This window comes from Rhyacophila brunnea, unplaced genomic scaffold (assembly GCF_057557595.1).
Source record: "Rhyacophila brunnea isolate RB1 unplaced genomic scaffold, BYU_Rbru_1.0 scaffold_4, whole genome shotgun sequence".
In the NCBI taxonomy this organism is placed as follows: domain Eukaryota; kingdom Metazoa; phylum Arthropoda; class Insecta; order Trichoptera; family Rhyacophilidae; genus Rhyacophila; species Rhyacophila brunnea.
Window position 1 is genome coordinate 52,924,723 of NW_028233068.1, and position 17,447 is coordinate 52,942,169.

Here is a 17,447-nt window from a genome sequence, read left to right on the forward strand (position 1 = left end):
CTACCTCCTCCCTTCGCCACTGCTGTCATTGGACCTGTTGTAGTGTAGTAATTATAATAAAATCTTTTGAGCCGCAATCGAAAAAAATCTTTCAAATTCAGACTAGTGCCCCTTTTTATATTTTGCATACTACAATTTGTGAAACACTAATGTAATAATTTTATGACTGATTTTACCTGATCGGATCGGATGTCAAATACTCGGCATGTAGCATCATCGGACCCTGTCGCAAATGCATATCCCGAAGGGAAGAACTGAAAATATTACATTTCAAATATTGAATAACAAGGAATTTGAATTATGTTGATAAAGATGTCACTGATTCAAAATATGATGGAATTATATTCCGAAATATGAAGAGCAAACAGCCACATGGAGGTCACATTTACACAATTTTATGGTGGGCAGTGTGAACAAAATTTTAGCTCTAATGCCAACCTTGTCTGATTATATCCGGATCCAATTGGAATCAGGCAAGATCGGCATTACGTGAATTTGCAGCGCCGTAACCCCCAAACTAGAATTGGAATACAGTAGTTTTAGAAGTATGTATCTTTATAACCATAATATAACTCCATATTTTCAGTATTAACAAAAGATAAAAATGATTTTAAACTGGTAAACATAACAGATAAGACAAGATATGACCTCCAGGCATTCAGCTCCAAGGTGCAGTAATATTATATTAATATTGGAAAAAATTGCTGTGAAACCATCTGGATTAACTGATTAAAATAAAAAGTTGTGCTTACAGTTACAGCGTTGATGTCACTCTCGTGTCCGGGGAAGGTCTGACGGCACATCCCGTCGCGAACATCCCACAGCTTGGCGGAGGCGTCGCACGCGCCCGATACGAATGTGCGCATGTCCGGCGCCAGAGAAAGTGACATCACATCTCCCGTGTGCCCCACAAACGAGCCACACTGCTGACCCGTCTCAATGTCCCACAGAGCGCTGCAATTCAACACACGGTGTTCAATTCATCGCCGGGTGACCATTATAAAATGATTAATTTGACATGAAACATATTTTTGCATATTATACTTCATTCCATTATCAGTAATCTTCAATACTGTATCAGATTACTCCGTAGAATTCTCAAATTGAATAATTTTTGAATACCTTGACACTTCATACGAATTATTTTTAATTTCTTTATAAAAATTCGATTTTATAGAGAATAAATTTTATTTTTTCTGTTAGTAAGAAAGGATAGGTTATACTAGAAAATTAGACATATCAATTATTATAAATAAAAAAATGTCTTCACGCTTGTTTTGTAGTTCAAACTTAGTTTTATATTTTTATTTCCAAATAAATCAGTATATATTATTTTTTCTTTTGTTTTATTGATGTAAACATTGTAAACTCTCAATATTACTTTATACACCCATTCACTAAAAGAGAACACACCAAAAAAGTTAAAATTTTTTTAAACATGTATAGGATATTATTAAAAAAAAAAAAAATCAATGATATTTTAGCAAAAAATGCAAGGGAGTTTTCACATATTAAGCTAGGCTAAATCGGGCAGGAGTAAAAGGGTTAACAAATGTTTTTTGAAATTTTCCTGATGTAGGAGACCCAGCATGGGTTTCATGAAATAAATCAATGTCAATTTTACCTAATCTATTCATAATATGTATCTTGATATTTAAGGTAGCTTATGTTATAGAATTTATAGTCAAAATTGTATTTCGCCACCCTGTTTTCAAAAATTATGAACAAAAGTTACAGTGAGAATTGATGATCACCATAACAAGAAAGTAACATTACCAAGACATATCGCCAGAGCTGGTGAGTATTTGGTTATCATCCAAGAATCTGCAACACGAAAGGTATCCAGTGTGGCCCGGCAATTCGCGGCTCACCCTCACATTTCCTTCTCGTGTCTTCAAACTGAAATCGAACAACATTTATTAAGTTTATGGATTTATATAAACGGCTTTGGATTTCTCTGGCTCCATACTTAACAATTAATCTATCATGGTGTTATTCTAATACTGTATGGTTTCCGTCTAAAGTTACTAAGGAAAAAATCCTCTGTTTTTAATCTCCCTTTTATAATATATTTAAATCATGTAACATGATAGGAATAAGTAGCTAATCGTATTATATATTACGTTATGTAATACTAAAGGGTAAATGAACTGCAGCACTACAATTTTCATGAGTAGACTCCCCTCTTCAGTGTTTCCTCTAAGCAGTCTAAGCTACGTGGGCCATATAAACTTTAAAGGGTGGGCACATGAGAGCTTTATTGTTGTACATAGAATTGAGGAAACCTAAATAAAAATTGTGAATTGAAAAATGAATCAACATAAACAGTAAAAAAGAAATTACAGTGGAGCCTCGATTTTACATGCCCAAAATTTATGTTTCCCTACTATTTGCGTGTAGTTTCTGCAGTGACAATTCATTCCAGTAGACTTAATACCTGGATTTACATTTTTATATCCTGCAATTTATGTCTGAAATATTCAAAATTCAATTTATTTTAACACATTCAATTAAATACATGGCAAACATTCAAATGATTTTTTTTCTGTTTTTGATATACGATCCTAAAATCATAATTATGGACTACCAGAGTAGAGGTTGGAACATCAGATTTTTGTATTTACGAGAAATGGATGTTCACCACTACTTGCTCAACCTATTAGGTCCATACTCTGGTCCAAACACACATTGAAAAACAGCATGTGAATTTGCCAGACCCGGTATTCGAACGAACATCATGGCATTAATGAACATGAAAATAATGGAGAGCAAAATGTCATAGATGGCTGGGAACAAATTTTTGTCAAACTCTTACAGAATTATATTGATCTCAACTCCAGCGTGATGCCATCGGACAGTGGGAATTTTTCGACATATCGTCGTTGCGCCTGCAAAATCCGACAAACATTTTTTTTGCGTTTTTACATTTTTACGCTATGTGATAGAATGAGACGCGACGGACGGGCCTGTAAAACGTTTTATAAAATCAACGCTAGTTTAGAAAAATGCAAAATAAGCTATGTATTTTCACTTAAAAATGGCTTGCAAAATACACTATGAATATTCCGGTCACATATCGCATTTTAAAGTAAAAAAAGTTACTATTAATTGTGCCTGTTAATGACACATGACGGAGTTTGCACTGACCTTTACTTCAGAATGCGCCTTTTACTACCAGCGCTAGTGCACATAGCGGATTATTTACGTTTGTCGACAAATAATATTTAAACAATAAAAAGTGTAAAATTACATTACATTGCACAATCATTTGTGTTTACTTAAAGAAGTGTTGATTTTAAAAGCCCGGTAAGTAGGTAGGTTAAACAATTGTTTATTATAATCTAATGTAACTTTCTTGATGTGCTATAATAAAATTGTTTAATTATTTATCCATCTTACTCTGGATATTTTTATTTCCCCTTCACTTGATAATTATTACTTATTTATATGTTAAATCTTGGCTGGGAAGATAAAGGTTTGTTCGATACAGACTATTGGCTTGGTTAAAGATGTTTTACGCATAGAATTAATATCATTAAATTATGCAATTATCATTTTTTACCCGGGGCAAAATCCGCTATGTCTAAAATACGCGTTAATTTAAATCCGCCATGTGCTGCCTCAACCACAAAACGGATTTAAAGACCCAAATAAAACAAGCTATGTGCCTTTTACCCACAAAAAAAAATTACTACGACTAAAGTGTTAAATATTGTATTATATAATATCATTTATACTGAATCCGAAGAAATTATCTAATTTTCAGTTTATTTGCTTTGTAAAAAACGTGAGGCATTGTTGAGTAAATCAGTTTTTTCCTTCTGACTAAAGTGTTAAATATTGTATTATATAATATCATTTATACTGAATCCGAAGAAATTATCTAATTTTCAGTTTATTTGCTTTGTAAAAAACGTGAGGCATTGTTGAGTAAATCAGTTTTTTCCTTCTCCTGAAAAGTTGTGTTTTATTACATAGCGGATTTTGCAAGCGCGACGACGATATGTAATGGACAAATGAAGAACTGGTAAAAAAAAGGTGAATTCAAACCCAATTCCAAAAAAAGAAGATATCTATGAGGTACACCGATGGCCTAAAAAAATATTTTGCTAACATTGACGACATACAAGACGAAACCTTCAAATCAAATTATAATATTGAAAGAGTTTTATTGAAACAAACCAAAAATATGCACCAATGTGCGATAAAAAAAAAACAAATTTATTTCTTTTAGTTTTTCAATTTACATTTTTGTTTTGTCAGTCTCGTAACATAAAATCAAGGTGTCACTGTATTCAGTATTAGGCCCCTTACTCTCGACCGGTCTCCGGCAACCACGGGGCACAATAAAGAAAATCAGCATTTACACATAAGGGAACCAACGTGACGGCTTGTCTCTTTATCACACGTTCTGCACTATACGAACAAGCAGTTTGCTGGGAGCCATTATGTTCACATTTCATTTTTCATTAAAATATGATAACTTTTGATGCAGAAGATTCATTAAACATAATTAAAGGAGGTCGATTTGAAACATGTCATCCGCAGATTATTTACAACGCTAAACAAACAAAACCCATTGTGAGGAAGTTGTTGTTGTTGAGCTGTAAGTGGTGGGTGAAGGAAAGAGGAGCACTCAATATTAATATATTTTTCTGGTTTTTGAGAAACACACTGCAATGATATTTTGCCCTGTCTATCTTGGAACACACTTGGGGCGATACCGATCCAGTTGGCAGTGTAAAAGGCCTAAAGTCGTAAATTACAGGTAAGAATACGTCTAGAAACTGAAGTCTAGAATGCCATCTCAACTTTGGCCATTTTCAGTACAGTTTCAGTTTTACAGTACAAGAACTTTTTACAGAGCACATCCAGAACATTTGCAAAAGGATCGAAAGTTTACAAATTTAACAATATTTTAAAATTGATTTGAAAATGCAGCAATTATATCTGAAAATAATGGCCTTTTTTAGCTGAAATAATAACAATCCAACAAACTGTAACATGTAATCCACGAACATGTTGAGATTTTTGTCTATAGCCTCAATTACATTGAGCTTCTTTACGAGCTGTGTGTTGGCGAATTTATAATCTGCCTGTAAAGTCGCCCAGTGTAATCATCGAACAAGCTAACATGTTCGATGATTACACTGGGCGACTTTACAGGCAGATTGTAAATTCGCCAACACACAGCTCGTAAAGAAGCTCAATGTAATTGACGCTTATTCGAATGAGAAGTTAAGGCATACACGTCTGTGGATAATAAATCAAAGTGTTGAAGAAGAAGTACATACTTCTCTCTAACAGCAAGAAAATCAAATTGTCATATTCCATATATGAGGGTGGTTGGATAAGTAGGGTAATTGAAGAAGTAAATGAAGAAGTAAACAATAGTTTTTCTGGTGGAGTTATACATATTTTTCAAACACCTAATCGAATGGTATCTCCAACTCTTGATCACTACACTAATATGAGGAAATTTCTCTTCTTCTTCAAGCTATAGTGTGAAAAAATCTTCTTGGCTACGTGTTAAAACTGTGAACTAACATGCTCCGCCCATTTTTAACCGCACTTCCATTGTAAACTGACAAGCTCCTCCCATTTAGTAAACAACAGCGCCTAGAAGCGTAGCCAAGAAGATGTTTTCGCACAGCATTGGTTTTGGTTTGGTAATAAATGTTGCTCAGGGGCTGATTGCTGCTGTGTCAACAGTTACATTGTTGTGGAAACAGCACATTTTTTATTAACGAAATATGGTTGATTTTTGTTATATTTCTTTCCGATACTACATGGAAAGATATGGTATTATATATTATAACAAACACTTCATAATTTTTTTTTGAATTTTTTCACAATTTATTAATTAATGATTTTTGTATTATTTCTTTGCTCAGACATATCAATTATCAATCACCTCTCAGCATCTACCGCTTTACTTGACTTTTCTTCATGCCAGTTCTATAGTGAGCTAATCAACAATTATTATAAATTATTGGCAGTCAAGAATCTTATTATTTTGCTTGAAATACTCCAAACTCTAAGTAGAAGCATTGCTTCGAACCCGTTTATCCATAGGTGATTCCCAATTTTCCTTGTCATGGTGCATACGATTAGTTGAGAGGCTTTAGGCCTAATTGTAATAGGCCGTAGCATCCATGCCCGCTGAATTTATTCGGCCAATGGAAAAATAGTCTACGCTACTATCGGTTGAGTACTGTCGCCCTATTAATTAATCGTTCATGCACACTTAGCCTTATATTTAACAGTAATCTGAGGTTGGCCAAAATAATTTGTTGTTTTTTTCCAATCATTTCTTTAGTTTTCACCTGATTTGGCTTCCATACTTTGGTTCATCTTTACAGCTCATCCAAAAACATTTACATTCAAAAATCCATGTATGAATTAGTTTAAATGGTAATAGATACTTACAAATAAATGTATCTAACATGACCTTCATCAGGGCAGATGTTTTCCTTTTCAACAGGAACTTTATGACATGACAAAAAAATAATGTCTCTTTTCCACATTTAAAAAAAATATCAATGATCATATTCTTTGGAACTGCCATATACTGCAATATCGTCGCTAATTTTCTACAAACACGTATCTCAATTTTTGACAGTTTTGAGTTGTTTGATGTGATGAATTCAGAATTTGAATACATACATATTCCACTAACACGTATCTCAAAACATACTTTACAACATAATAGATTTAAGCAATAACAAAAACTCGTATCACAATAAAAGACTTTTATAAATATTATAAACTCGTATTCCGAGTTATGTGTTTGTAAGTATACAGAATACTGAACTCCGACAGATAATTGTACTGAAGCTCTTTCTCGTAAGTCAAGATACATGTTTGCTGCAGTAATATTCACAGTAAAGTTGCAATGCATTCTCGTATCTCCGACAATATGACTGATCGGTCGAAAGTATAGTGTGATAAATTGAATAAACATTTTTTTCTTGAAAATATGTGTAACTATACTAAATGGATATTTCATAGAAGAAATTTTATTTCTAAATTACTAACTGAGAGAATAAAGTTGTTATTTGCCTCTCCTGAAAAGTTGTGATTTTTGAGATATGTGTTTGTAGAAAATTAGAGACAATATACAGAAGTGTAGCGTAATATTCTCTTGTTTGAAGAATTGAAGAAAATGGTGGGTATTTTTTTTCAATAGCTCACTCATTAAATTAAAATTTATTTTACATATTAGTCAACATTATAAATTACACATTCAAGACCCACAATATGACATAAAAAAAAGAAATTTATATTTTAACAAAAAACAGTGTAATAAAAGTAAATGAATCATAAACAAGTACATAGCATGAGTGAGCTAAGTAGACCCTATTTTATAGATTTACAAAACAGCATCTACATAAACTCATCTCACGCAAGTGGAATATATCAATAATATCCAAAGAAATTTTGGTTGAACATAGTTGTTGCCCTTCCAATTAGCATAGCAATGGTAGGTTAGTTCTGTATCTTGGGAGAACAAACAACTGATTTCTAAAATAGTTATCAGTGACACAGTTCTCATTTACACCACATATAAGTTGGAAAAAATACGTAGCCAAATAAAGATCTCTTCTAACTTATAAACTACATCATCGCATCTATTCCATACACAAGACTGCTATTGGCACTATTGAGGGAAGTTTTTCATTTTTAGTATCTAAGTATTAGCACTTATTGTAACAATTACAATAAGTTAGCCGTCGAAACAGTCAAAACTGTCTATGTCGCTCTAAATTTTAACACAGCCAAGAGAGGTGCTGTTAAAACATAGCACTTATTGTAACAATTACAACTAACTTATTGTAATCATTGTTACAATAAGTGCTATTACTTTGATCCAAAAAATGAAAAACTACCCTCGATAGCTGCCGATAGCAGTATTATGTATATAATAGATGCGCATGTAAGGATACCTAAAAGAAAGTCAGTTAGATAGAGTCACGGATAGTATCCATGCAGCCTTAAGTAAAAAAAAGTCTCGAGCCCTCTCCAACACAAAACCGTACTTCAACTGATGGGTGGCTCAAACAAACCCACTCTCAAGTCTACTTTAAACTAACAGATTATAAAGAATTGTTAATACTGTAACATCCGAAAAGACCCGTAAAGTACACAAGATGAAGCCCAACATTTGTAACACCTTGGTACAAATGAAGTGCCTAGTTTCAAAAGCCAATAAAACGATTTTAGGTAGGTCTGAGAAAAATGAGATGGAGGAATACCAGAAAACGTCTTAAATGTCTGACTGATAGATGCCGTACTATACATAATTAATATCTTATTTACCTTACTTACTTTTGTTCCTCCTGTTAAAATTTATAATTTGTAGGTTGGGTAATTCAACCTAATACTTTATCATTGTAATCCTAGAGCGGAATGCAGAATCTAAGATTTCGATCTTAAGGATAAGTTGCTGAAAAGCATGACTTAACTATAGACTATACTGAGTATAGAGTTAAGGAATCCTTAACCATAGACTACTTTTGTTATGAACACGCCCCCTTCTGTATTACCATTTACCACTGACAGCTGCTGTCAAAATAAATTTGCATGTCTATAGAACAGTCCATACACTCAAATTCATTTAACAATGTATCTCAATATGGATATTGATAGTGTTAATTCGTTTGGCATGTACTTGCAGAATATTATTTTACTTTTATACGCCAGCTCGCAGAAATACAAGATGCCAGATGATAGAATGACACTTGACGCTAGTGTTACCATGTTAAAAAAATATCTTGCGGTGCCTGTGGAATCACGTATGATGACTTATGACGGAAACATAAGAGTATTATAATTAAATATTAACATGTATTTATAGTTATTGCATTTATAAAGTGCAGTTGTCATATTTTTGTCATCGTTTAACAATTATAAAATAATTTACCTAAACTATAGGAAAAAGAATTTTTAAATATGGTATTATTTTCAATAGAAAAAACGAACAAAGCTTTAAGACGAGGTGAACCATAGCAACATGATCTTAACTAAGGACAATGTTTCTGCATAGTGTTTTCTGGTAAGGAAATTTTAGTTATGACAAATGTTTCTGCATTCCGCTCTTAACTATTAAAATAACATGTTTTGTAAAATTATCCATTGCAGTTCTATTCTCGATTTAAAGGGAGAAATTATAGGTTTGAAAAATACAAGTTTTGCACTTGCCCAAAGACCGCAGATATATTTTTAGATGAAAAACACTTGTAGCAGTGATGTACCTGTAAATAGAACAAATGTTGTCGAGGCCTCCGCAGGCAACATATGATCCAGAGGGGGCGTACGCGCACGTCATCACCCAGGAAGAACGCAGCGGAATGGCGTGCACTTTGTTGGTCGTATGGCTGTCCCACACTATCAGCTTACCATCCTGGGACGCCGATACCAAATTCCTGCAATGCACCCACACATCCTCGATAAAAACCAATATACAGTACTTAATCCAGACAATTAATAACGATCAGGAGCGGTTTCTTCCACTAAGGCCTTTTGCCCACGGGGATACTCAAAAGTGACGCGACCAGTTGATTATTGAACCTGATGAGTAACTGCAAACAGCGTTACTCTGTCGTGATTAAAATCACCCGATATGAATATTCAGACAGCCTGCAATTTAACTGACAGGAGAGGACTACTTCACCACGGATGCCATACATTTTTTATTTTAATTATTAATATACGTTTCAATGTTTTGTTTCGATATTTCGATTGGTTTTCAGTCCGGTGTTACCATGTCTATTGAAATATCGGTGAGAAAAAGAATCAATGATTTCTCATTGAAGCTACTGGTGTCTATACTAGATAAAGCATGGATGCGTTGCAAACTGTTTCGGAACTAGTCGCAGCTAGTGCTACTGGTTGATAATTTAAATATCAGTCACATCTTCTTTGAGTAGAAGGGCAGAAGGCCTTAGAAGGACAATATCGCTACTGATATTGTCAATTATCATCATTGAAATGTTTGCATATAATATAACTATTTTATGCCAACATTTTAATGATGATAACTGACAATGTCCTTCTTCTATGCCAATAGTTCACATTATGCATTTTTTGCAGCCAAACTGATTAAATTAATTATGTACAAAAAAATCCTATCATACCCTAATAATTACCTAGACTAGATTTTGAGTGAATCATAGTAAAATGCTTTCATCTATTTACTATAGCTTTTAAACATTATAGTTTTGCATTATTGATATACTATGCTGGAGTTTATGTAGACTTATAATATTGCTCTCACTATAGTTTGGTATATATAATGCATATTTAATTAAAAATATTCGGTTCAGACTCAAGAGAGAATACAAGAATATATCATTATCTGTGACACTAACTTGTACCCTGTGCTATCTGCAACAATCAGAAAATAGAAAATAATAAAAGATTAAAACAATAATAAATTAAAAAATATTAAGTAAAACAATAAAAAATTAAAATAAATTAAATTACTTAAGGGGGGACATTGCTCAGCGTACGTCAAAATGGAGCTTTTATTCTATTTTCAAAGCATGATCCTGGACATTCCTTAAACGTTGTAGATAATCTTTTTATATAATTTTGAAGCCTTATTATCCTTTATATTTATTTTAAACATTTGATGACTGCATAAAGTATTTTTATTACATAAAATAGTAATCTTTTAAACCTCTCGCTCTAATGTTTTAGAATATAGTCATATTTCAGTACATAAATGTGCAGTGGTGTTAAGATTCTTTACATTTATTAATTATTAAACGCATACTTTATGCAGTCAAATGTTTAAAATTAATATAAAGGATAATAAGGTTTCAAAATTATATAAAAAGATTATCTACAACGTTTAAGGAATGTCCACGATCATGCTTTGAAAATAGAATAAAAGCTCCATTTTGACCCACGCTGAGCACGTCCGCCCTTAAACAAAATAAATTAACACAATAAAAAAATAAAACATAAAATAAAATAATATATGATTAAAACAATAAAATATTTAAGTATACAATAAAAATTAAAATAATGAAAAAAATTAAATAATTAAAACAAAAATTAAAATAAATGAATTCAATAAAAAAAATTAAATAAACATTTTAAAAACAATAAAACAAAAAAATCCAATAAAAAAATTGAATAACAAAAATTAATAACAAAAGATTTTTTTAAAAAACGGGCTAAATAAAAAAGTTATGAATCACTGTTCTAAGCGGACGAAACGGTTCCTGACCTGATAGGTTATTAAATTACGTGGATTAAGTATTAGGTATATCTTTTGTTTTATTTTAAATAATACATTCTGGAAACTGAAATTGTCTCCAAAATAATCTTTTTTCAGGATGAGGAATGAATTGCGGACCTGGAATCACTGCCCCAGTGCATGGCGTATATCTTGGCGAGATGTCCTCGGAGAGTCCGACGGGTGCGCATCTGTATGCGCCCGATGGGCTCCAGTGTCACAGTCGCCTGCACGAGGGATGTGTCGCATGCCGACTTCCGCGCGTCCTGCAAAGTATATGTCAATTGCCATTATAACGCATAAGATTTACTCTACTAGAGACCGACAACTATAAATTGAGGTGGGACGGTTTGGAGAAACCAATTGCTTGCAATACTTACACCGCAACACTAGCACCACCGATGTGCGATGTGCTCAAGTTATAGTTGTTGGTACCCACAATTATCTAGCAAATTAATTAAATAAATAAATGAAAGAAACTACAAGACTATCTATATTTCACAATTTTTAGTAAGACCATCTTTAATATTTAACAAGTTGATCGTTTTTGGGACTACTTGTACAATATTCTGTATTCTGAACAAATATGCTGAGTTCGAAGAGTTTGGACTACAACAATTCAGCAAAAATTTTAGAATGGTTGAATTCAGGGCCAATCGTAAGGCGATTGGACTGATTAGGCCTCACACTCTAGGGGGCCTCCTTGCACCTGGCAAAACTCTATAAAGTTTTTTTTTATATAAATTAAATATCTATTGTAAAACTTTGAAATTAGGGACGTTTGTGCAATGGGCATCATAGAATCATTTAGAAAATTTGAATGCATTATTGCAGAACACCTTTGACGTGTATCTTATAATGATTTTCAAGACATGCCTAAAATGAGCTGTTTAGCATTATTGGAGATGCAATACAAAATGATATTGTCAAAGTGAATAAAAGTAAATCAAATATTGTGTTGTTGTTTTTATTGTACACCCACTATCAACTGCCTGACCCTAAATTCAAAACCCGTAACCGAAGAAAATGTCTACAATGTGCTGAAAGAGGAACATTTAATTTAATAACTTTCGCACACAAAGGACAGAAGAGAGAAAGATCTATTACGAGTCTAAATGACAACAAATACAAAGGAAGCTTAATAAATGAAAGTCACACACAAAGCATCGCAGTCACGTTTACTGAAATCTGACATTCGGGTGCCAAATTTAATGATTTTGAAAATAAATCAGCGAAGTCTGATGAAGAACTAAATATTGACTGCCACAATATGCCAATGAAAGAAATGGACGTACGCAAACCATTTTTTCAAGAATCTGTTAAAGTCCATTAAATATATTCATTTCATTAAAAATCTTTATCACTAATCCAATTACTGTAGCATTAGGAAAAACAATTTTTTCATGTTTAAGATTGATTAAATATATCTGACGTTAACACGTCAGAGGGCTTGAATATTTATCTATGAAAAACTGAAGAGGCGAGGCATTCAAATTTTGATAATAATGTAACACAAATACCAGAAGTTTTGGCAGAATAATATAAAAATAATCTAGTAAATTGGACTTGGGGCTACACATGCTTGGCTCGGCCCTGGTTGAATTAGTAGGCATAGAAAAACTAATATTCTGTACGTTGGCGGAAAATTGAAACATGGAAGCTCTAAACCAGGGGTTCACAAGTGTGCCCCGCGTGATTTTTTGATGTGTCTAGCGAGATTTATGTTAAATCTGTATTATTTTTTATTCTTCATATGGAATATTAAAAATTACATTTAAAATTAAATATCCTCTGGCAAGAATGAATGGTCAGATACTTTGATATTTGTGTATGCAGATGTGCATTTTTATTTCCGATCTCTTTAATTATGTGAAGGCTTCAGAGCAAAAGATTCGACTTATTCAACAACAATTGGATGATGGAAATTTTTGCCATTTGGAAGCATGTCAGACTCTTTTGAATGAATCTACGCGAGGCGTCCAGTATTCTGCCATCAGAAAAATACTCCAGGATCATTCAAAGTGTGTTGGATGAATTTTCTAAGCGCTTCTTGGTTTTTATGAAACATCAAATGAATTTTAATATTTTTCAAGATCCCTTTTCATGTAACCCGGATGCTGTTCCCGTAAATATGCAGTTTGAATTAATAGATTTGCAAGAGAATGTGGAAGCAACAGCATATTATCGTGATAAGAATTTAAAGGACTTTCATTTAGGGTACAGGCGGACCTCGACTTTCGAACGTTTGACTTTCGCTATTTCGCACATTTTAAAAAAATCGTTTGTAACGTCGCGCTATGGGGTAAAGATATCCTGCTCGCACCCGTCACATTGCATGTGAGCTAGCTAGGATAGGTTTAGTCTTGCGCAGGAGCACGTGCAGGCGTGTTGTGTTGTGCGTTTTGCTAATTTTATTCATTTGAAATATTTCACCCTAAAAATTTATAAACATGGGTGATGAGATCCCCGGGGTTCCAGCGGCTAGCTCAGGAGTCCATCGAACCCCGGATTCACAAAAAAAGAAAAAAATCAAACGGTTGGAGTATAAATAAAACACGGTCTTTCGTACTCGTAACGTGGTCTTCTTATATTTTACATTTTCTTTCAACGTTTACATATTTTGTTTTAACAATAAGTTTCGCAGGTCCTATTCTCTCGGAAAGGGGACGCTTACTAATTACTTTTTTTCTTTTTCAAACTTCGCGTACCCACGCCATTCCAGCAAAAAGGACTCTCGTGATTGGCCAAATTTTATCGCGTGATCTTTGATTCGGCGAATCACGAGCCTGACCCTGGCGCAGGCGCGTCGAAATTTGGACGTTGCCGACAAGCGCGGCAAAATTTATTATATTCAAATACTTATATTTAGTCTTAAAATTATCGCTTTCATCCATCATCATTTTTACTTTTTAAATTAAAAAAAATACTTACGTGGTTGAGCAAGGAATCAGATTAGATGTTTTATGAAGCCGTTTCTAGAGGTCAGGGTTACGTTTCGACTTAAGCTACTAAATGATTATTTTACACCGGGAGAAGCCCGCCTGTAACAGGGGTGTATCAGTGAGAAACGGAAAAACTGCAGTGTTGATATGAACAAAAAGAAATCAAGGACTCACACGATCGAGACAAAGATGGAAATTATTAGACGTTCTGAGAGCGGTGAATCTTTTGCTTCAATAGGACGTTCGTATGATACAAAGAGGTCTACGATATGTTCAATTTTGAAAAAAAAAAAAAAAAATTAAGGAATACGTTCAAAATTGTGGAAATATATTTTTAAAGATTGTTTCCAAAAGACACGGCATAGTTATGGATGAAATGGAAAAATCTGTGTCAACATGGATCGATGACCAACATCAAAATGATGTCCTTCTGAGTATTTCAATTGTTCAAGCGAAGGAAGGCTCTTAGTTTGCACAAACATTGGAAGGCTAGATTAAAAGAAGATTCTAACACGATTTTTCAAGCAAATAGCGGTTGGTTTAATAATTGTAAAATGAGGTATTCTTTTCATAATATTCAATTCACTGGAGAATCAGCTGATGCGGATAAAGATGCTGCAAAAGAATTTATTTCCTCATTATCCAAAATTATTGAAGATGGAGAATATTCCTTTAGCCAAATATTTAATGTAGATGAGACAGGTTTATTTTGGAAAAAATGCCTAGTCATACATTCTTATCTAAGGAAGAATTAGTTGCCCCTGGGCATAAACCTTCTAAAAACCAAAACAAAATCTCGAAATAGATTATATGCGATAAATGACATGAGAGTTGCACTGGCCAAAACAATGCCAAACATAGAAGAACTGATTCAGGCAAAGCAGATGAATCCATCCCATTAAAATTGTCATTTAAATTTAATGACTACATAACATGTAATATTTTCTGAATACATAATTGTTTGTAAACATGTTTTATTCACAACAGCCTTATAAGCAGTGCCGCGCCGTAGGTATGTGGCACCCTTTATCTTTATAATATAGTAGGTAATTTATAGATTTTATTTTTATATTAAAGAGGGGTCCGCGAGCCATCGAACATATTTTAAAGGGACCGCCACGCAGGAAATTTTAAAAAGTTTGAGAGCCGCTGCTCTAGTAGTAAGTAATCCGCCCGAGTATGCAGTTACATTTGTAGCCGTATTTACTAATCATGTTTTTCTACTTCACTTTTATATATTTCTGTCATCCGCGGGCCTATTCTAATATATTCTATCATTTCGTGTTTAGTTCGCTTGACCTTGAAGGAATATCCCTCATTTTTATACCTTCAGGCTTATTCTAACATATCACTTAACATCGAAAATGAGCTAATTGTGATAAATATATCACATTTATCACTTAACAGGCTTATTCTAACATATCACTTAACATCGAAAATGAGCTAATTGTGATAAATATATCACATTTATCACTTAACGTATGCTGGCAGTTGATTATGTAAAAAAGTTAACTGTCTGAACTGTCAAAAGGTGATATCTTTTCACAGCGCCTCTGTTGGCCTTACTAACATGAGAACGAGACAGAGTATGTCAATTTTACATATCGAGAATTAAGACGCAAGATCCGACTGTTTTGCTGCAATCGCACGACTAAGAAAATTGTAGGTTATGTTGATATGTCTGACGTGTCCATACAAAATTCTTGTGTTCGGCTCATTGCCAACTAGATGGCACTCGTTCGGCTTTATCCGCTTGTGTTCCGTCTTATCCGCTTGGGTTCGGCATTACGAACATATCCGAATTTGACCGGCATGTCTACCAAACAAATTTTTGTCATATTATGAATTAGAGGTAGCCGCCGCTAACCATTTATTATAAAGAATACCTTCCGTGCTAATTTATAAGAATGTAAATAACAGTAACGAACTAAAGTGATAACTCTGTTAAGAATACATGCTGGAGAAGGTTATCTTCTATGTCGTTGGCTAAAAATAATTTTGTTCGACTATGAATTGATGGATGTCAGTAAATTATCTAATTACAGACTAATAAAAGGAGAGATATGCATTCAAATTTCACATGATCAATGTCATCCATTGCTAATTTAATTTTAATGGGTTTAAAAAATTAATATTTTAATATTTATCTTGACTTGTAAGAAATAATTTGATGACAAGCATTATCCACAATATACATTAAGTGACACAAAGGTTGTAGATATTTAACTACCGACATCCTATTGACTTCAATAGTGACAAGTGTAATATGTGGGCTTATTTGCTTTATTCAATACCGCAGGCAATGTGTGTTTATTCATTTAAAACATTTTTTATAATCTTTGATTTTATGTAATTTTATAAACTAAGTATTATTCAATTTCTCCAACGGTTGCCCATGTTTCAAAAATGTAAGTTTACTGTCCAAGTCGTGTCCCCGCTGTTTTTTTTCAGTTACAGATCTCCCTACAACGAATGGTCTTACTATACTAATAAAATAAAGTTACAATATGAAAAAACATCTTTTGTACTGGTCTTAATAAATAATACTCACTCTGATTGCATTCTTAAGCGTTTCCGCCTCCTGCCTGAGGCTGTCCAGTTCGTTCATCTTGAGGCTTCTTTTCTAGCACTTAAAGGATCACTCACTTCGGTCCCCACCCTTCGACCTTTCCCACTCTCAGTCCACGAGCTAAATCACTCGCCCCCGGGGCCACTATGTGTAGGCGGCTGTGATTTCTTGACGCAGCGGCACAGTATCCGAAGGGGCGGAGTCTAAGACGCCGCTGTCTCTATCCTTCGTGACCGCTGTCGATTCCGATGCTCGTGTCTAATCGGCTAGATCTCTCGATGTAGAGCGATTCGATTATCAGCTATCTGCAAACGTAGATACAATATGTTATTGTTGTAAAATTAATCCTGATTATTATCCTATGTTGTACTGTCGGCAATAGAATATAAATATTCAGTTACCAACAGAAAACCGCATTCTCAGCAATAATTCAATAATAATAAATATCTCGAAAGTATGTAATGAGCACGGTTTCAAAATTATAATCGTCTGGCGATACTGAAGTAATGCCACTAATGATGGACACACGATAGTCATATCTCCTGATTTCGATAGGGTTAATATAAACTAATAAAAATCAATAGATCTATAGCTTATAGGCCATCCATGGACTGAAACCGTATGCGGTTTCGAACCGTGTGCTTATACTAAGCTTATCTTTTCTGGTCATGGAAATATATTTCCACAAAGT

General features: G+C 33.7%; 1 protein-coding gene across 1 annotated transcript in view; it reads right to left on the bottom strand.

Moving 5' to 3' along the window:
• Window positions 1–17,447, bottom strand: part of LOC147067509 (guanine nucleotide-binding protein G(I)/G(S)/G(T) subunit beta-1) — a 34,487-nt gene that overhangs the window by 5,284 nt on the left and 11,756 nt on the right. Inside the window, exons 2-7 of the mRNA XM_085953622.1 lie at window positions 16,739–17,061; window positions 11,366–11,511; window positions 9,255–9,425; window positions 1,777–1,899; window positions 753–954; window positions 177–254 (exon numbers count right to left, since the gene is read on the bottom strand). Of these exons, the coding sequence (XP_085809748.1) occupies window positions 177–254; window positions 753–954; window positions 1,777–1,899; window positions 9,255–9,425; window positions 11,366–11,511; window positions 16,739–16,795 (777 nt within the window). The 5' untranslated portion in view covers window positions 16,796–17,061. The remainder of the gene's footprint in view (window positions 1–176; window positions 255–752; window positions 955–1,776; window positions 1,900–9,254; window positions 9,426–11,365; window positions 11,512–16,738; window positions 17,062–17,447) is intronic.